Source organism: Elgaria multicarinata, chromosome 16 (assembly GCF_023053635.1).
Source record: "Elgaria multicarinata webbii isolate HBS135686 ecotype San Diego chromosome 16, rElgMul1.1.pri, whole genome shotgun sequence".
Lineage (NCBI taxonomy): Eukaryota > Metazoa > Chordata > Lepidosauria > Squamata > Anguidae > Elgaria > Elgaria multicarinata.
In genome coordinates, this window is record NC_086186.1 from 1,698,900 (window position 1) to 1,720,708 (window position 21,809).

A 21,809-nucleotide genomic window follows, 5' to 3' on the forward strand; every position below is an offset into this window, starting at 1 on the left:
CTTGCAGGGCGTGGGGGACCAAGACTTTCTGGACGCATTTCAGTTAGTCCCTGTCTAGTGCTAATACTTGCAAAGTGCTTCCGCCTTCTCCAGAGCGGGGGCTTGTTATTGGGTTTTGGGTTTTGGGTTTTTTTAGTCAAATTTTATTAAAAACTTGCCAGGATATAACATGCCACCTTAAAAATAATTACATCGACTGAAGACACAAAGCTCCATTCGTTGTCAGCAGTAATTGACATAGTTCTTCAAATGCACTGCAAACAGTGTGTGTGTGTGTGTGTGTGTGTGTGTGTGTGTGTGTTTGTGTTTTATGGCTTTAATTGTTGTGAACTGCCCAGAGACCTTCTACTATTGGGCATTACAGAAATGTAATGAAACAAACAAAGAAAATAACTGTCGTGCTTGTTAATCTTAGGTGCATTTTCTCAACCAGATAACTATCCATTAACCATTCATAAACTCAATAAGGATGACTGCTACTTTTTAAAATATGTATCATTTCCCCGCTAAAATACTGTGGTTAAAACAGTTCAGCTATGCAAACACACTGTGTATAAACACACATTATTTTGTGGTGCCCCCCGCCCACACACACACATGCAACAAAGGAAGAAAAATGGAAGAAATACACTCAAGCAAAGCATGTTTAATCACAAGAAAAGAACAAAACAGAAAAGAGGGAGGTGGTATCAGGATACACATTTGCCCAGCTCTAAACTCCTGTTTTGAAGTTTTCTATTAAGGCCACAGAGGGAAGGCTAATAAAAATACATATTGGGCATTTTTCTATTCACGATGAAGTAAAGATGGAGCTAACAGACACTGGGTTCAACTGGGGAAGAAGAGTATGAACATGTGCAAAGTGCTTCCTGGTACCGGAAGTGCCTGATTGTTCCGTAAGAGAGCAGCCCCTTGGACCCAGGGGGTGGGGGAGGGGGGCTGTTCAGGGGGAGCTCTGACATTGGGGGGGGGCATGAAGGCTGCTTCCAGAAAGCCAGAGCTGGAAAGGTCATGGCTTAGAAACTGAAGCAGGCTCACGCTTCACTAGTCCCAGACCATTAGTGGGCAGCTAGCATGATGGGAACTGTAATCCACACATCCAGAGGGTGCCAAGTGGGGGAAGGCTTATGTAAACAATGCTGGGCTGGGTGGACCCAACTTGAAACCCAGGGACTCAGTTGTTACCAGGCAGCTTCCTAGGTTCCCCTCATTTTGCAACGTTTGCGCACCGCTGAGTTGTTGTTGTTGTTGTTGAGCATTGTGTGACATAACCTAGTCCAGTATTGTTGTTCTTTGCTACATTCTTCAAACATTATTTTTATTGACATTTTTTGTAAAATAGTTGTTGTTTTACTATGACTGCACACCACGGGTATAGATGCCAACAGATTCCCCCTCCTAGATACAATAAATCCCTCCCTCAAATGAACTCCCCAATATAAAAACGCAGTCTAAGCAGAGGGCCTCAAGGTTGCAACAAGTGGTTGTTGTCTGCTTGGGTTTACTACCATTTGGGGTTATATCGGAAGTGCATTTTTTGGCCCTCTCTTTAAACTGGTGCAATGTGGTGGTGGTGGTGGTGGGGGAGACAGTCAATCAAACTCCCAACACTTATGCAATGCTGTGTGGAGTCCCCTGATGGTGGTTCTCTAACCAAGTGCAGTTTCATTGTGTATCTGACACACAACCAATTCAAGCACTGTAGTGCCGTTGCGTTGTACGTCTGTGCACATTCAGTGCATGACGGGCATGAAGATTTGTGCCCTAGGAACCCAGGAAGCTGCTTTCACCCGTGTGAGACCCTGGGTCCACCTAGCCCAGCATTGTTGACACTGACTGGCAGCAGGGGCTCTCCGGGGTTTCAGGCAGGAGTTTTTTCTAGAGATGCTGGACCTTCTGCATGCAAAGCAGGGGCTCTCTACCACTGAACTACGGCCCGTCTGTCAGCACAGGCCAAACAAGGACCGGGTTGCCTTCCTAGGAGCTTCACGTCCAGAACTTTAAGTCCTGTTTACTCTTCCCACATGTGGCATTTTGGCTCAACGTTTTGTGCTTAGGAGGACCTGTAGCCATTTCCCCGAGTCAGCAGCTCTTCTGTATTATATAACAGAAAAACACAAAAGCAGCAGACACTGCATATGGGTAGTCAAAGATCCACTCCTTATATTCCAGCCTTAAGCAGAAAGGGGGACATCAATGTGCCCCCAAAACTGATCTATAAAAAAATATCATGACTCTATTTATTCTCAGTAGTTTTTACATTTAGCAATCAGTCTTCAGAAGTTGAGAATGCATAAGATTTTTATTTTAAAACCCAACAGCTTGGGGTTTTAGTTTATAGATCTTTTTGTTAATAGCTTTCATTTAAATTTGTACTGAATGTCTTCCTTGGCATAAAATAGTTATAGTTTTCATTCTCAGCATATTTGCTCATCTCTCCTCTTTCCAGCCCCCTCCCCTTTCTTGGCCTGTTTTCCCGTGAGGCTTATATCCCCACCAACCCACATCACCTTGGAATTATATTAACATCAGCTGCCATAACAAACGCCTCAAAGTTGAAATTCTAGGATTCGTAGAGATGAGGTGCACTTATTCCATGGAATTTACTCTTTCTGGACTCTGCCAGAGTTGTAGAATTTAAACACGAATAGACATTTTCCTATCCTTTCTTTGATCAATTCCTGGAAAATTATGAGAACTATTTAGCATTCCAAACCAGCTCTTTGCTTTAGAAAGGATAAATTAAAAGAAAGCAAAATAAAAACAACAACCCTGCAGAATCACCAAAACGAAGATGAGTCTTATGGCATGCTGCTAGAGACATCCACGGAGCCCAGCTTCAGTTCTACTCAAAGCTGAGACCAGTAGGAAGTATCTCCTGCCTCCTGTGACTACCACCCACCCTCTCCCTTGTCCTCCAAAAGAGAGAGGAAGGCTCACTCACCTTGAAGGAAGAAGGAAATAGCAACAACCAGAAGCAGCTTCTGAGTCCTGCCCATTTTGCTCTGAATTTGTCACTCATCCACAGAGGCTGCCGGAGAGACAGTCAGCTAGCAGCATTCTACAGGCAGAGACTTGCAAAGAGACAGCCTAGCTTCTGATGGATGCAGTCAGTGAGGAGTCAGAAGGACTCTGAACCATGGTTCCGTACTAGGATTCTCTCTCTCTCTCTCTCTCTCTCTCTCTCTCTCTCTCTCTCTCTCTCTCTCTCTCTCTCTCTCTCTCTTTCTGTAATTACAGCCCTGCCCCTTTTCTGGCTGCTCACGGCAAGAGATGGGAATTGTCGGCCAAAGAGGTGTAGGCACAAAATGTTCCCCGGCCACTGTTGCACAGGCAAAGGAGGAAAAGGCCGTTCACTGATGCATAAGCGACGCTCGTAATCTGATAAGGCAAAGAGCTCTTGCAGCCAGCAGCACGGGCAGGATCAGATCCTTCCTCTGAACCTGGTGCCAGCAGGCGCTCTTTTTCCAACTTAATGGAGATGGGATAATTGAATTGCACATGGAACGGACGTCGCCCCAAGGGAGCCGCTGGACTTCGGGTGGCCCTTCAAAGGAAGCAGTTTGCAGCAGCAGGGTGTGGAGTCGGACACCATCAGTGAATGAGCTGCCACAGGTCCTTTAGGGTTATGAACGTCCATTTAATGGAAAGGGCGAGAGAGCGGGATGGGGGTCATTGGCTGAAGTGTGGAACCTGGGCTGGTCGTCTTCAGCCAGTCAGAGCCAGGAGCCTGAGTGCACGGCAGCAGGGGGGCCCGTTTCAAATTTTCTTACCAAATGAGTAATTTTGCCACAAGGCCTCCCCTGCCCCCCCCCTTGCAGACGAGGAGGAGAAGCCGTCAAAGTGGCCCTCTCCCATCAGAACGTCTCCAAATCTGCTCTCTGAAGGGCCATGAGCACCATTTTAATAATTTGCTCTTATTGTTATCAGTGTATTATACCATTTTAAATGACTGGACAGCAGAGGGGATTTTTGCAGTGGGAGCTGGGGGCCACACACAGTGGTGGAAATGCCCCCCGCTATCCCAGTAGGATCTGATTCACAGCCAGAGCTCCATAAATACACGGACCAGCTCTCCAACGGCAAATGCATTTAAAAACATTTCAGAATCCAGGAAAGGCTCAGGAAGTAGCACTGGACCTTCTTGCTGTGTTTCGACATCTTCTGAGGCTCAGCAAAAGGTCTGGAGAGTCCCTCAGAGAAAGGCTCAGGAGAACTGAGGGCATTGTCTGGACGCAGAAAATGGCAAGGGGCCTCTTACAGCTCCCTGAGCTTCTCCGGTGCTCAGGGACGACCCTTCAGCCAACACTGTCCAGCTCAGAGCTGGAGCTCCTCCCCACCATCGCACTGGGCCTACAGCACCTCCAAAGCTCTGGGTGATGCCCTGGGCTAGAGGGGGTCTGTGGCGACCTCAGGCTTTGGCTGGCCATTAGCCACTTTGGTTAAAAGGCCTGCAGTTTTGCACTTGGGCTCTTCATGCAGATGCCCTCCCCGGCTCATTTGCGTTCTAATCCTGGTGTGGAGAGTCTGTGGTCCTCCAGAAGCTGTTGCCCTCCAATTCCCAAGAGCCAGGAACGATGGGCTTATAGGCCAACACCTAGAGGCTCACACATTCACGATATTTGGCATCGTTCTTCCAATGCCCTGCAAGGGGTGCATGAGGGTGTGCAGGGTGGAGTCTCTTTCTGAGATCCTCTGAGATCGAGACAGAAGCAAAGCACTGATTTGTCTTCTCTGTGTTTCCAGCGGTGTAGAGGAGCCAGGCCTCTCAGGGGCAGAGATGTCCTTGGCCACACCAGCCCCCTTCTGACTTCCTTGATCCTTCTGAGCTTAGCTGCAATTCTCACAGGAGCCGGGGTGGAGGAGGGGGGATGGGTTTCACCTGCAAAGATGCCTTGTTCTCTGTTGGCGTACAAAGTGCTTTGTGCAGCTTGGCCTTGAATGGGCACCTCAAACCCATCCGCCTTACAAAAGACCTCCTCCTAGCAAATGAAAACTCCTGGAAGGCGTGTGTCAATATGGATCCACACACAGCCTGCATTGTTGGACTCTCCTGGTGGCATGTCTACGGGGACTGTGACGATGAGCACCTGCATTTCAAAAATCACCACCATCCCACTCCTGTGTAGATCTCAGATCTCAGTGCTGTGATGACACCAAGAGTAGATATAATGATTAACAGCCTCGGGTAGAAAAGCCCTTTGTCTTAATTAGACTGTTTGGGGGCATTCCCCCTCCCACCTGATAGGTTTTTCTCTTAAAGAGTTTTTGTACTTCTGCAAACCTTTGGGCTTCACAGGAGCCTGCTGTTATCTTCACTCTTCACTCTTGCACATGGGTGGTGCTGTTTTGGCTGCCTAAGGTCTGGCACATGGGAGAATTGGATTTACAGTGAGGAAGTAAGAGGCATGTGATTGTTGGCTCCACCTAATTTTCTTCTCCCAAACACAATTTGGATTTGGACTGCAGTGAGCCTGTAGGGGGTAGATTAGGCCCAGGGTGAAAAGTTATATGCCCCATGACCCATGCCATGGCCCAGCCATGAGGGTGCAGCCTGGGGGAAGCTGCCCAATGTACACTTGTGTGGGAACAGAATCTGGGGGCAGGCGTGTCTCTTTGCCTGCTCTAGGTGTGCAATGCGATCCCATGCCCTGGACTCCTTGGAAACAAATCCAAGTATAAATTTGTAAATAAAACCAGTGTGGCGTAGTGGTGAGAGTCTCATACTGGGAGTTGGGAGATCTGGGTTCTAGTCCCCACTCAGCCATGGAAGCTCACTGGGTGACTTTGGGCCAGGCACAGACTCTCAGCCTAACCTACCTTGTAGGGCTGCTGTTATGAGGATAAAATGGAGAGGAGGAAGAACTTGTAAGCCACCTTGGGTTCCTTGCAAGAGGAAAAATGGTGGAATATAAATGTAATAATTAAAATAAATACACAACACTAAAATTACAAAGATGGCTTAGGTCTCCAGAACTCTATCATCCAATCCATTGCAATCTGAAACACACTTACCTGGGAGTAAGCACCAGCAAACAAGGGAGTTTGTCTACCTCCCTCTAGAACCTCTCGCTGCTTGGGGAAGTCAGGAGTGTGTAACTAGTATGACGACATCTGGGATATGTGCATGTGCCTCTTTATGACTGGCCTTGAGTAATTGCTTTTCTGCTAAAACAACACATTTGGATTATAAATTAGGTGTGAAGCTGTTTACAGCAACAAATACTGGAGCAACAGACTAACGTGTGAAATAAGGGAAGTGTTTAAGTAAAAAACTATTTTTTAATAGGTAGTCTTTGTGCACTCAGATCAAAGTCAGCATGTTACATACATACATCCTCCCATTTCTATAAAAGGCCAAAATAAAGCATTTGAATGCGATAGTTGCAATCTTTTCAGACCTGGACCCCAAACTGTGATGTGTCAACTTTCCTTTGTAAAATGATATAGTTTATGCATGTATATTGGTCTCCCACTTTTTCCTTATTTCTTTCCATGCCCCCTCAATATTAATGGTTTACTCTAGGACAGCCTTCTCCAACATGGTGCTCTCCAAATTAATAGGACTGCAACTCCCATCATCCCCAGCCAACCCACGGGAAGGGCATCAGGTTGGGGAAAGCTGCCCTTGGCTTAGACATGACTCTGAAGGCGTTTAGGAGAGCAAAGTGTCCTCTGACGCTGCCCGCTGCCCACATCATTTGCCATCCCGTCTGAAGAAGCCCATGGCCTAGTTCACCTGGAATGCAAAACCTTGGCTCAGTATTACAAGGACGGGCTGCAGAGAGGATGAGGCTTGTGTGCTCCTCCTCCATGTCACATCCCACCATCTTCCTTGCAGGATAACCTTGGAGCTTGATCAGCCCTCGGAGGAGGACCCTTCACTGGCCCTGATGGATGTTGGGCTCAGAGGAACCTGTGGCACTAGAAGAAGCGAAGCGCCTGGACTGCTACCACCCCTTTGCTCCAGGCCCACCAGGATTACCCCCGGACCACAGGAACAAAGGCAGCAGCAGCGCGTCTGGAGGTAAGCTCAAAACCGGAGGCGCAGGGCCTGTCTGGCAGCATGTCAAATATCCCTGAGTCCTGCTCATGAGGAGGAACTGTGCTCTGGATCAGGGCCTTAATGATGAGCCAAGAAGGGGTGGGGCATCAGCGTCCCCTCGCACTGGCTGAAGCCACACCTTTCTTACTCTAGTCTCTCTCTGCTGGATAGCTCCCCTGCTAGCCAGATCCCTGACCCACTGGACTCTCCTCCTGTTAAGGCAGGAATTGACCTGGATGGCATGGATGGCAGGAACGAGTCCCTCTGGCATGGCCACAATGAGGAGATTGGAAGCTTCCACCTCCATTTTAAATTAACCATGGTTTTGTTTTAACTCCAAACCCTAAAGTACAGTTAATCTTAACTATGGTTTGAAGCTGGCTTGTTACAACAAAACATAGTTAAGATTAACCAGTTTGTCAGGCGTGAAAGCCTCCAAACTCCTCTTGCAGAGAGGGAAAAAGGGAACCTGCAAGCCCGAGGAGCGCCTATGCTTATTCTTGTAATGCTAAACTATGGTTAAGCATTATGTCCAAACTAGGTCTAGGAGTGTACAACCGGGCACACTGCCTATGAAAGAGTCATGCATACACAACCTAGGCACGTACAATTTGTATGCTCATATGCAGCGGTTGAAATTGTTCTGAACTTTAATCAGATGTGCGGAGGCTCTTTCAAATATTATGCCAAACACACTTAAGTAGGTTTTGGGGGCAGGGGCAGCAGTCCCAATCCCGCTCCCCCTTTGCACATTCAGAGTCACATCTAAATAGTACTGCACTCCCCCTTCCCTTAAAAAAAAAAAGCTTAAAAATGCAGGTGGTCATCATGACCCACCTTTGGGCTGACCCATCATGACCCAATTTTGGATCTCGAACAACCAGCTGAAGACAAATGTTTGAGTGAACTTAAAGACCCCCTTAAATTATGTATTTTTCTGAAAAGGCCAAATCAACAAGTTCCAGCTTAAAAAGGTGCATAGAAAGAAGGCATTTTCTCCATAGTTGCTTCGCACATGGAGTCCTGGAGGTTCACCACAATTTTAGCCCTGACTGTAACTTGGAAGCCAAGTAACAGAAGAATCTGTCTGGGCAGGGCATTTGGTGGCTGGAGTTAAGAAGCAGATTATTAAATTTACAATGATTTCATTATTATTTTTTGCTCAACACGTCACTCGCCATGAGCATCCAGGATAAGGGTGGATATAAACCCATGTTAAAGGAATCAGTTATATCAAGTAAAGAAGTCGCATGGTATTCTCCCCACCCCCAGTAAAAAAAACACCTGCATAAACGACTGGACTTTGAAATTACACTTGTGGAACTCAAAGCAGAATCCAGCCCCGTCCGTGAGCGAGCTGTCGCTGGTGTAGAGATTCCGCTGGCTTAAGGGCTCACAACAGGCGAGTGGTTTTGAAAAAGTGGCTGTATGAATAACCCAACAGTGCCCAGAATGCAAACGAAGACAAATATCCAGAGAAACAGCCTGTCCACTACCATGGCAACGTATTTCCAGTCCTCAACGACCTGCAAGAATAAACAAATGAAATGCATGTAATAAAGGGCCAATTGTATATTTCTCCCTCTTCCTCCACTCACATTCCTTGCTTTCTTAATAATAGTTTCTTGCATGGCTTTTACAGAACTCACATTTTCTTAGTTCCTTTTAAATGGAAGCAAAGAAATGTCCAGGGATGCAACCTGAGGGTTTGAAGTCCGAGAGGAGCAGTGCCTTCTCCACACATCACAAGGGCCCCTATTTCCCAGGGACAGTCCCAGAAGGACAAAAGAAGAGCCCTGCTGGATCAGACCAAAGGTGCACAGTGGCCAAGCAGCAGTGATAGAGTGGCAAAAAAGCACAGTGGAGCAAGGCTCCGGGGCGTTTTTCAGAGCAGGAGCCATGGCGGCTTTTCTTTATGCTCAGTGTGTTTTACAGCTGAAGCTACACAGCTGGACATAAGCGCCACTGAGCTCAATGGAGTTCACTCCCATGTAAGGATGCACAGAATGGCAGTCATGGCCCTGTATGTGCAAGTGTGATGTGTTTTTTTTAGTGCAGGAGTTGGACACCTGAGGCCCAGGGGCCAAATACAGCCTGCCTCGGGTCTCAGTCCAGCTCCCCCGCCCCTTTTCCCCAGCTGTCAATCATTGGCCAGTTTTCCCCCATTCCAAAAGATCAAAATGCCTCCCCCCAAGGTGCACCGAAAGACAGGAAGAGCTTCATGCTACGACAGCCTGGACTATTTTGTTCATTTGATTTAGTTTTGCTCTCTTCTGCCTTTGCCTCTGTTCCTGCCGCTGCCCCCGAGCAAGTTTGGGCCAGGCACTGACTGTCAGCCTGACCTACCTCACAAGGTGGTTGTGAGGATGAAATGGAGAGGAGTGGGAAACATGTATGGTGCCTTCGGTTCCTTGATGGAAAAAAGGTGGGATATAAATGTCACAACAGATAAAATAAATAAAATGATGACAGCGATCTTGGAACTGCTGGAACAAATTACCATGACCCTGAAATGACTGTGGGGAACAGAAGCGTATTTCTCTTCTCCACAAGAGAACAAGTGCCTCAGATTTCCAGGAAGGAAAGAAAGAAAACAGCGGGTCCAGGGGACAAACCTACGCTCTCACTGCTGTCCTCGCTTTTCATGTGCTCCGCTATGAAAGTGACACCGTCAATAGCTTCTTGGACTTCAGGGGAAAACTTTGTTGACGACCGCAGCCGGACGTCTTGATGGCTGCCACCGTGTTCAGGGTTATCTGCCAGGTTCAGGTCATACTTTTTGGCTGAGGCTGTGTTCACGAAGTAGGTGGAGCCCTTGTAGAGGCTGGACGAATCGGGGCAAACCATCCCGGTCTTACTCCTCTTTTGGTTGTGCAGCCTTTGCCTGGCTGAGATGTTCTCAGGGCGCCTCATGAACAGGAAACGGGGCAGTCTCTGGAGGAAGACCACTTTCACCCAGGGCGGCATGGCGTGAGTGCTGGGAGATCTGTGGTGGACGTTCAGCACACAGACACTGGTGACAATTGAGAAGGTCACCAGGATCATGGTGAACATGAGGTACTTTCCAATCAGTGGGACGTCAAGGGATGTCGGGGGGACAATTTTCGAGATCAGCAGCAAGAACACCGTCAAAGCGAGCAGGACGGAAATGCACAACGTCATCTTTTCCCCACAGTCTGACGGCAGGTAGAACACCAGGATGGCCAAGGATGTGATGAGCACACAAGGGATGATGAGGTTGATGGTGTAGAAGAGGGGCTTCCTCTTAATGATGAAGTCATACGTCACGTCCACGTAGTTCGGGTCTAAGGGGTTCTCAGTCCGCCGCCCAGGGAGAGCCACAATGTCCCATTCACCACTGGGCGTAAAGTCATCCATGCCGGCCGAGTCGTTTTTCAGAATCATGTCGATTTCGGAGTGGTCGTACGTCCACGAGCGGAACTTTAAGGTGCAGTTCTGTTGGTCGAAGGGGAAATGTTTCACTTCGATCTTGCAGGCGCTCTTGTAGATAGCCGGAGGCAGCCATAAAATGTGCCCGTTGTTCTGCACAATCACATTTGTATACACGGAGACTTCGTACGTGCCGTCGGCACTAAAGAAACCAACAAGAGAAAAATATAGCTATGGCAAAGATGGAGTATTTTGTGGGTTTGAAAGCATATTCATGGTCAGTCTACTTTTGTGATTATTTCTGACAAGGTTTGGGGCTTTTGGGGGGGCTGTTAAAGAACTCATGAGCTTTGGGTGTTCGTGCTAGCCCAAATCCAGCACCAGTAGCATGATATCCATGTGATGGGGTTAACCTTGATGTGGGGGCTAGATGGATCCTTGATTTGATCCACCATGGCTCTTCCTTTGTTCTAACATCTCCTGTTGGCTCCAGCTATTTTTCAGAGGGTGGGGATGGGAATCTTCCACCTCACAGCTATGAATGCCTCACTCCTAGTTTGGCCCTAAGTCAGTTCCTCCATTCGTAGCACTCTATTGTACAAGATGACTTACTTATTGTACAGCACAATGTCCGGGAGCCATACTTTCTTAGCTGGTATCCTCAGTTTTTTTATGCTGTCGTACTCCGAAGGTTCCCAAGCTAAACGGTAATCAGTCCATTCCTAAATGTGGAACACAACCACGATGTTAGATGGCTTTGTTCATTTCCCAGTGGACTTGCACATTTGTTTCTTGCATGAAATGCTAAGGTAGAATTTGAATGGGAATCTATACACACAAGTATAAATATGTAAGTTATTAAAATTTCTTTCTCTCTCTCTCTAATTATATCATACTATATTATTATTATTATTATTATTATTATTATTATTACTATTATTATTAACATTTATATACTGCCCCATAGCTGAACCAGTTGCTGGGGAATATGGGTGGGAGGGTGCTGTTGCACCATGTCCTGCTTGTTGGTCCCTGGCCGATGGCTGGTTGGCCCCTGTGTGAACAGAGCGCTGGACTAGAGGGACTCTTGGTCTGATCCAGCATCAGGGCACTTCTTATGTTCTTATGTTCTTAAGCAATCTTATCTAAATTAAATATAGGTCAAATAGAGTTAATTACAATAATGGGGGGAATATTCCAAAATTGAACCAGGGATTCTGGGAGTTGTAGTTCAACATGTCTGGAGGGCACCAGGTTGAGGAAGACTGCTTTAAAATGCATCCAGGTGGACATAATAACAATCTGAGAGTACAGTTTTGACTATATACAAAGTGGAAATTGGGCATCCATGGGATCCTTACCTGATTGAGCCAGATGTTGGTGGTCATGATCTGTTCGCGCTCATTCTGAAGAAAGAGAAAGAAAGATACAGAACATCTAAGCCGTAATAGGAATATATATTGCACAAAGCTGTTAATTGACTGTTAACCTGTTAGCTACTTTCAGTTTCATCAAACACTACACTAAGATCATTTCCTTCTACATAACACAAATACACAAGTGGAAACAACAGTTTCTTTTGCTTTCACAACTAAATGCCATATTTTCCCTGCTCTAAAAAACCTCACTCAAAGTGCTGGTTAGACACAGAAACAAAACTGGAGGTTCACGATGTCATTTAAAGAACTCATAAACAACCGTTATTAGGGAATGATGAGTGCCCGATAAATGCCTTGTGTAGAAAAGCATATTAGGTTTGCAAAAATACCATCCCCTCCACTGGGATACCTGCTTTCAGAAAAACACCCAGACTTTTTACAAGCAACAACAACAAACAATCTTGTGGCACTTTGAAGGCATCAGAAGGCTAACGGATTTAGTATAGCATGATGGATTTAGTATAGCATGACGGATTTAGTATAGCATGGACTAAAGGAGGTGTGGGCAGACTTTAGACTCACAAGTTCTCCTTCCTCCACAAGTCCTCCATCCTCCTATACAACTTGACCATGGTCCCCGCCCCCCTCTCTCTTAAACTAAATAGCTCCAAACATTGTAATGGTTTCTTGTAAAGGAGTTCTTCCATCCCCTTGGTCATTTCGCTGGCCCTTTTTAAATCCCATGAGAAGCAGCCCTTTAAATATGACTGTAATTTGCCTAACGTACTATGAAGACCATGCGATCTTTAATGGCATGGTCATCATGTCTATAACGTCATCCTAAGAAGGAGCCGACTTACAGAACACACACAGGTTTTATTTGTTTTATTTGTAATGGACCAGGTTGGAAACTAAGTTGAGCTGATAGTTTCTAGAACTGGACATTCTGCTACATGGATTTATTCAGATGACTGTAAGATAAAACAGAAAGGTGCATCAAAGAACAACTAAAAGAGGCTGAGTGGCTTAAGACAAGGCTTAAGATAAACTAAATTAAATAAAAATAATTAGATTAGGGAGGCTTCCTGAGCTCACAAGATGAGCCTGGCTTCAGGCTATTTTGCTAGACTGTAAGGGGGAAAAGCTTTTAAATGAAAGCAAGGACTATGGAAATCAGAGAATTAATGAAGGAGTCTCATCCTAAATGGGGCCAGGGCCAGGCTGAGTTCTCATCACGCCTGAGGGGAAGACAGTAAAGTAAAGGGGGAGAGCTGAGCCCGGGCTGGACCTATGAGCCAAAGTCCGGGCCTGCGAAGAAGGGACTGTAGAGAAGGGACCAATCTGACTGCAGGGACGTGGTTACAGACACTCTTTTTAATGATTTTTTGTTTGTTTGTTACTTTACAAATCAACCATCATGTAGTACAAGAAAAGGGTGCTTATTCCCAAGTCAATGTATTTAGCATCCAATCAGTAGATTCAAACTCCCACTTTCTTCCTGTAGTCATGATGGTGTGATGACTTACATGAGTTTAAAATGCAAGACTGCACATGGACATCTCTTTTAAAAACCAAACAGCCAGGGTTTTGCGTTTGTTTTGTTTATTGGGTGTTTTGCTCTAAAGCATCAGGATAGTAGAAGCATCAATTATCTGCTTCACAACCTGGCTTTCTATGGCAGGCAGGTGGGCGAAGGGCCAGGGAGGAAGACCCTTAAGTCCAAGGTCTAGAATTGCTTAACTGCCCCACTGGCAAAGGAAGGAGGAAAGGTGGGGGTTGGTTCTGGGAGGGTAGGAAGATTTAGGGGTCCTGGATTGACACAGGGTTTCAGGCAGTCTAGGAATTTCAAAGATTTGCATATTTTGAGACTCCACATTGACTGAAGTCTTTTCATTTTCCAGTTGTTGCTCTGTCTTTGCCTGGTCCCACTTACTGCCTGAATATATTTATTGCTATAAAATGACATTGTTGATCTCTATCAGAGTATTTAATTTTTGTTTCCTAGATTACATGAGATATTTTAAAGTGCTCATGTCCTCCTTTCTACAATTTAGTATAGGTGTAATTTGGTGTGTGTGTGTGTGTGTGTGTGTGTGTGTGTGTCAATCAGATAGATTCAACAGACTTCCTTCAGCCCTCTCCTTACCTTTAAAGGTAAGCATCAGCCCCTTGAAATTAGCAGCCAATTGCAACTGTATTGCATTTGTACCCCACCTTTCTTTCAAAGACTTCTCTGCCCCCCTCCCATTTTAACTTTCCAACAACTCTGTCAGGAAGCAAGACATGTCAGTCTGTTGCAGCCAAGGCTAACCAATTTATTGTGGCAGAAGCTTTTGGGGGTGGGCGTGGAGTGGGGACTAGTCATAATAAGTTTGTGCCATGATTCATGGGCATCCCTAAATCCCTTTTTGACTTAATTTCTGCAAAGAAGAGAGGGTCATTCAAACTCACCACATTGATGAGCTGGGTCAGGAGCACCTGCAGTTCTATAACTACCAGCTGTGAGGAGTTGAAGGCTGGGCGAATTAAGTTATTATACCGTGAAATGTTCAGGAGGTGGTTCATTAACCTCTCTTCAGCGTCAGCTGTGTCACTTTCTGTAAGACAGGAAAGAGGGGGGTCACAAAATGGTGGCACATCTCTTTATTCCCATTAACAAGGTGGGGGCCATAAATGTACAACTGGAAATCATCACAATCTCTGCTTGCAGACCAATAGTTGTATGACCAGATGCTGGCTGGCCATTCTGTTGACAGCTACATTGCTGGTGAGAGGGGCTGGGCTGATTCTTCAGGGTCTAAAGACATTACAGGGCCCCAAGCATGTCCAGCATCTGTGGAAAGGCTGGATCGGGTCCTCTGAGGAACCATGAGGTGGGGCCCCTCGGGATCATCTCTACCCCACAGGGCCGATTTGCCTGTCACAATAGTTCACCATGGCTTCATTGACCTGCAGGGGCTGTTGCTCTGTGCTGGGCACCAAAAGCCCCCATTTTTGCATGGGACCCAGGGGGAATCATCATCTTGCATGAAAATACATGTGATAAAGTTTTTTTTTTTTGGTGTTTTTTTTTTTAATAGGGTTGGGAGTAATGGAGGAACAGGTGCTTCTATACCCTGTCTACCTTTTCTGCCCCAAATGCTTCGAAGCTGCTTAACGCTCTCCCCAGCCACCTTTGCTTGATTCCAACTGCACCCATTCACTTAACCCTCTCCCCACCTTCCCCTCCTCTCCTCTGAATGCTTTCCCAGCTGCTTATCCCTCTCCCTGTCCCTGGTTTCTCTGCTCCAGATGTTCCACTAGCAGCTTAACTCTTGTCCTGCCCGTCTCTTCTCTGCTGCAAGTGCACCCCCAGCTGCTTAAGCCTCTCACCATCCACCTCTCCTCCACATGTGAAAACTGCCTTCAAGTCAGGCTGTTTATGAACTATCCATCCCATCCCAGTTTCAAACACTATTTTGCCCTCTTTTTGTGGAAAGGGGGACGTGCCACTAGATGTCAGCAGCATGTTGGCTTGGAATATCTGGATATTAGATCAGAGCCTCCGTGATGTCTAACATTCATCTTCTCCCTGAATCAGTGTTAAGGGCCATTTCCTGTTTATTAAATTAACTGAAAGCAAAACAACCAGATTTACCAGGTTTTATAATTTTCAGCATGTCAGTTTACAAATTATTGCTAAACCCCCATGGTGGTGGTTTATTTTCCATCTGAATAGGTGTGATGGGTTTGTTTTTGCCACTGTTGTGCCCAAGCCAGAGAACAGAAAGGAAAGGAACGATGCAGTCATTGTGATATAGACAGATAGATATAAATATAGATATATCACACACACACACACACACACACACACACACACACACACGTCACCAAGTGATGTGTAACTTAGGACACATTTCTCCTGCAGCTGCTTCCCCCCGCCCCTGCAGCAATTTCAGTTCCACAGCCAATGTTAATATCTAATGATCCAAAATACATCCTGAGGCAGAGCTAGCTATTAATGTTTACCAACTGCAGCCCCTGAGCACTTTAAGAATACTATAGTCACTTTAGAAATAGGATTGATTTCTTTGCAGTGAAGTTGGCAAAGAGATTTGCAAGCTCTGCAATATCACAAAATGAAATGAAAGTCCTTCTCCTCTGCCTTCTACTGTTCAAAGGCTGGTTCATGTCACAGTCCTCCAAATAATTTGACCACTTATAATCTGATCATTTATATCATGCTGACTGTGGGTGATGCAAGTTCCATTCCAGCATCTCTGTGGGCTCCCTGCGTGTGTGTGTAAGGGGATTCATAGGATCACCAATTCTAACAACCAAGCACCTCTCTAGCAGCCCTTCGATAGTTCCAGTTTTTCTCTCCCTAATGTCAGCAAACAACAGGGAAGAAATCTGAAATGTAGGATGCTTGGGCCTCTTAAATTATTGAATGCTACAGTTATTACTTCTCAGAATGCTCTATAGAACATGATTTATTCATGTTACCTAAATAAGTTCTACACTCTACTGCACTCCAGCAATATAATATCACGGTAGCGTCCGAGTCAAGTAAGTGCTCTTTTTAAAAACCTGTCTTGCATGTCCCAAAAAATTAAACGTACAAAAAAGTAACAAGACAGAGAGAAATAGTTCTTCAAGTCAAAAGTGGAGCTCCATCATTATATCTGTTCGTCCCACCTCGGCCCTATTCCCCTCTGCCCCCCTCCCTAAATGGCTATGATATTTTAACACCAAAATGTCTTCTTTTTTTAAAGTGTCAGTGAAAAGATTTTATCAATGAATGACATGTTGAATAATAGCGCAAAAGAAGAACTAAGGTTTTTTTTAGGAAGGGTGGTGAGGTCTATAGCTTTGTTAAGCTGGAGCATCTGAATTTAGGACAACTTGGTCCACTGGAATTCAGTAGAATTAAACTGGGAGTTCAAGGAGGCTGTAGATAGGTTTATTGTACAGCACTGCTGAACTAATACTATCTCAAATACACTATATAAAGATATTAGGAAGATCTAGCAAAGGAGAGCCATCAATGCTTTGATGAATTTTCTCATCCGTGTGCCTGTTTTAACCACTTTTTCTTTTTCTTTTTTTAAAAGACCAATTGAATCTTGCTCTGCCAAATGAAAGGTTTAGCCATCCTTAGAGGGTCTCGTTTCTGTAATGACACTAAATCAACTGAAAACCTGATAGAGTCTTTCTTCAACATTAACACTCCCTCTTGACATCTCTCCTCTGCTTTTAACGACAGACTGTCAGGCATTCATTCAATGTCCTGGTTTGGCACCGATTTGGTTAAGGCGCCAACATGCTGGCCTTGCTAATACTGTAGAAACCAGCATAACATCAACGCTTGTTTCTACTTTCATGCATTCATTCTTATTTATTTTTTCCTGAAAAAAACAAAAACAATAATCCTGATTGGAAGTTAGAGACCTTTTTTTTTAATGCCTTTCTTGAGATTTCAAAGCTCCCATCCTCCTCCTTTACAACTGTATTGGAAAGGGAAAAGAAAGACCACTCACCGTTAATATAAAAGGAAAGCAGAGCAAAGAAAATGAGCCCGTTTGTATTCTTCATGGCAGTTATAAAAAAAGAAGGCAAGCAAGCAGGTGAATCGCCGTTCTTAGGGAGGGAAGCGCTGCCGGCGATGGGGCGCAGCTGCCTGGGTGGGACAAGCGTGGGAAATTGAAGCAGCACAGAGCCTGGGAGGCATTCAGGCAGCCTGCAAGGGATCGGAGAGGCGGTAGGACCCGGCGGCGGCGGCGGCGACAGCAGCAGCAGCAGCAGCAGCAGCAACTCCTCGGACCCGAGGGGAGCTTCCCTGGGCGATCCCGCCCCCTTTGCAGCTGTTTAAAGAGGGGGCGAGGCGGACGCGGCCTCTCCTCGCGGGCTGCTCCGTGACAAAAGGACGGAGCCGTCCTGGCCATGGACCAGGGCGCCCATCTGCCACAGGCGGCGGGCAAACCAGCCATGTGACTCGACTGCATCTTGACGGGCTGCTGCCTCCTGAGCCGGATGCATCCGAGCAAGCAGAAGAGCCCCGGGGGAAGGCAGCTGACGGGGGTGGAGGAGGGCGGCGAGGGGGCTTCAAGCCAAAGGGGGCTTATCAAATGGCCAAATTTTGCTCATCCCCCCCCGCCCCATACTGCCAGAGAGGATGCTAAGCAGTAGCACTTGGCATAAAGCAGGTTCTTACGTCTGTAATGGTTGGAGAAGGCCTGTTGCTCAGTGGCGAGTCCTTGCAGCAGCAACCCATCAGTGTAGCCCTCCAGATGTTGCTGGACAGGGGAGCTCCTGGAGACCTGTGAGTTCGAGGCTGAGTCTCCCTGCTTGCACTTTGAAATGGAAGGGGGGGTGTCAGTGGAATGCTAGGGACCGGATCTCCTGGATGGGGTCATGGCAGCCTGATGTGGGTAGTAGCAGAGGCTTTAGGGGTGTAAGAACATGATAAGAGCACTGCTGCATCAGACCAACAGTCTGCCTAGCCAGAGAGTGTGTGTGGCAGCACTGTAGCCACTGTCCCCAGCTCTTGCTGGTCCATAACTCCTCATCATCTCTGACCATTGGCCATGTTGGCTGGCGCTGATGGGAGCTGAAGTCCAACAACATCTAGAGGGGTGCAGTTTCCCAACCCCTGACCTGCTCCAACGTCATGTTTCCAATAGTGGGCAGCAGGATGCCTCTGAGAAACCCATAAGTAGAGCATTGAACTTAATAGGACTTAACTTCTGAGTAGACATGCGCAGGATGCACGGTTAACCTGCTTCCTCCCATGCTCACCTCATGTCCCCTCTGGCTGCCCTGTATCTCCCGCTTACTCCTCTCTTTGACTTATTCTCGCTCTCTTTTCTTTTGTGAAGTTGCTCTGTGCACAGCCTGACTCAGATTTACCACCTGGCTAACAAATCAAAGTTTCTCAGTCACAAGGAGCTAGCTCAGCCCTGTGTCTCTGGACGGAGATCTTATTCTTTCCTCCATCAGCACGTAGCAGCAGTCTGCAAACTCATCAGAGAGCCAGAAGAAGAGGAGGAGCATTTTCTGTGACTGAAGAACCCTCCGCATCTTAAACAAATTTCAGTTTCATGCACAAGAAGTTCATTCAGTTTGTGGGATGGATGAAACTGTTCACATCCTTCTCTTTTGGCTGTTAACAGCCAGCTTCTAGCACTTTTTGTTTTATCACTCATCTCTCTCAACCTTGAGGATTAGGATATTAAGATCCTCTTGCTGCTGCTGTTCTGAGTTTGGCTACCTTGACCATGATTTTGTTCAACTTACCCAATAGATGACCAAGACCTTAGTACAAGGACCCTAATGGCTGAGAATCTCTTTCCCCTGCCTTTGGAAGGTGGCAGTGTTCACTTAGCAGAAGAGGCAGAGACAAACAGAACTGGAGTTGGCTAAAAGTGGAGCATCCTTGGGGTGCATTTGTTCTTCAGAAATCAGATCCAGGATAAGTGGTTGTGGTGTCTGCTGTTTTCTTCCAATGTGCTCAATTTGTATTTTTATAAATAAACCAAAATTATAAAGTCACCACAAATCTCCGGTGTGCACAGCCTCTCTCCTCCAAACCTGCTGGCACTGAACCTTGGCATCATACTGCCTGGGGAACTGGGGAACACCTAGCAGAAGAAGAGCCCTGATGCTGGATCAGACCAAGGGTCCTTCTAGTCCAGCACTCTGTCTGCACAATGGCCAACTAGCTGCCCAGATGGGAAGCCCACAAGCAGGACCTGAGTGCAGCAGCACCCTGCTGCTTGTGTTCCCCACCAACTGAAGTAGAGAGGCACACAGTCTCTGCATCTGGCAATAATATAGAACCATTGTGACTAGTAGCCATTGGCAGCCTTGATCACCTAAAAGTACTGAGCATCTATATAGTGGCTGTGAGCATTCAAAGCTCTTCAGGTTTCTATGGCATGGGATTTTACGGGGGTGGTCTTCAGCCAATGTTGTGTTCCACGCATTGCCTTCCTGTGTTTTCCCACCGCTTCTGGCATCTCATTCCTTACCATGGAAAATCAACCACAGAATAAGATGGAATTGATGCACAACTCCTTCTTGAGGGTTAGCGCATGGAGCCCTGTGTCCAAAAGCACCACTACATTCTTTCAGTTGTCCTTACAACTGAAAGAATGGCAGGATATATGTGTTTGAATCATTTGTGGAAAGCGACTACAATCCCATAATTCAACATACATCTGTGGAGAATCAACTGCAATGTACAATGTGGTTGTACTTAACTACAAAAGGTGTGTGTGTGTGGGAGGGATTTCCCCAAAATGCAGGGTTTTACTAAATGGAAGTTGAAGGGGAAAATCAAGTTGGTTGAATCCTTGATTTTGGCTCAGATAATATCGAAAAGTGCATAAACAAGTCCCTGAAGATGCCAGCATGGCTGAACTTTAGAGTCAAGGCAGCTATATGAGCAAGAAAACTGCTGGGAGTTTTGCCCAAGTGAGGTAAATGGAAAGGAGCACAAATTCTGACAAAACAAATATAAGTTAACAACAAGCAGTCACTTGCTTATATCCTATTTCTTGGCATTTTTTCTCCCTTACTCAATACAGATCGGTACAGAAAAGCACTAAGGCCTTGTCTGCTGTTAAGCGGGGGTGGGGGGAATTCCTCTATGTGTGGTTCTTTTTCATCTGTCTCAGCAGTAGCTCCATTTGGGGATGGCAGCTCTGTAATCATATCCACTGTGGGCTTTTCACCAAAGGAAAATGTCTTCTTTTGCACTAACTACAATTTTTCCTCTCTCCAAAGGGCCCTTTGAAATCGCTTGTTGGCTGCCTTTGTAAATTTGCTGAAATTCCAAGAATTCAGTTTCCATTTGGCAATATAGATAGTTTTCAGGCTATTGGTTAGTACTAGGAAATAAAGATTTCTGGTTCCTAATGGGCACAGCACAGAACCACAGTGGGTGGGTGGGTGTGCCAGTAGATGGTGGCCATATGTCCTTCTTTACAGATGTCTGTCCTCTATTGGGGAGAAGCGCTGCCAGAAGTCCTCTTTTTGGAGGGTTGCTGAATCGGATTCTGATTTAAAGATAAAGACAAGGAGAGAGAGAGAGAGAGAGCAGCGGGGGGCCTTGAAATTGCCCGATCTACAGTTCACACCTGGGCAGCAGAATGAGCAGACAAGCCAGTCACCTGATCACAACTAGGGGTGTGCACGAACCCCCCGCTCCGCTTCACTTGCAGATCCGCCATTTTCCGGATCGGGCCGCTCCGCCCCGCCCCCGCTCCGCCCACTTCCGCTCCGCTCCGCTCGGAGCTCCAGATCCGGATCCGGAGCTCCGTTTCCCCCCCCATAGGCTTGCATTGAAAGCTAAAAAATTATACAACTTTTTTTCTGTTCAAGTTAGAAACCTCACATTTGGCACCATGACACCTCATGGGGGTATATACACGCACGCCAAGTTTCAAAGCAATCCCATCATCCCCTGATTTTTGGGGAATTTTTGAAAATCGGGCACCCCATTCACACCCTTTCCATAGCTCCGTCAATTTGCACGTTAGAAACCTCAAACTCGCCACCATGAAAGCTTATCCAGGGATACATACGCACGCCGAGACTCAAGGCAGTCCCATCATCCCCTGATTTTTGGGGAATTTATGAAAATCCAACACCCCTTTCCATAGCTCCGTCAATTTTGCACGTTAAAAAAAACCCTCAAACTCACCACCATGAAAGCTTATCCAGGGATACATACGCACGCCGAGACTCAAGGCAGTCCCATCATCCCCTGTTTTTTGGCGGGGCTTAAACCTGCAAAATTTGGAACTTCCAAAACTCCAAGTGAGCGCAGGAAGGACTTCTCCCCTGAGTCAAAGCCACACACACACAACATCCCTGCGAGGTGGGCAGGGGAGGAGGGAGGGAAGGCAGGCAGGCATGCAGCTGGCATTTCTGGGGGCATAAGGAAGTGAGCCAAGGATAAGCCAGTAATGCATATAAAATGGAATAAATCAATAAATAAACAAAGGAGGGGT

General features: G+C 46.4%; 1 protein-coding gene across 1 annotated transcript; it reads right to left on the reverse strand.

Moving 5' to 3' along the window:
- Nucleotides 1-8,430: 8,430 nt before the first annotated feature.
- On the reverse strand, nucleotides 8,431-17,388 carry CHRNB4 (cholinergic receptor nicotinic beta 4 subunit). Its single transcript, XM_063142741.1, has 6 exons — nucleotides 17,330-17,388; nucleotides 14,266-14,407; nucleotides 11,797-11,841; nucleotides 11,048-11,157; nucleotides 9,665-10,637; nucleotides 8,431-8,571 (listed from the first exon to the last, which is right to left on the reverse strand). Exons 1-6 carry the CDS (start codon nucleotides 17,386-17,388, stop codon nucleotides 8,431-8,433), a joined length of 1,470 nt encoding a protein of 489 aa, XP_062998811.1.
- Between the last annotated feature and the right edge of the window lie 4,421 nt (nucleotides 17,389-21,809).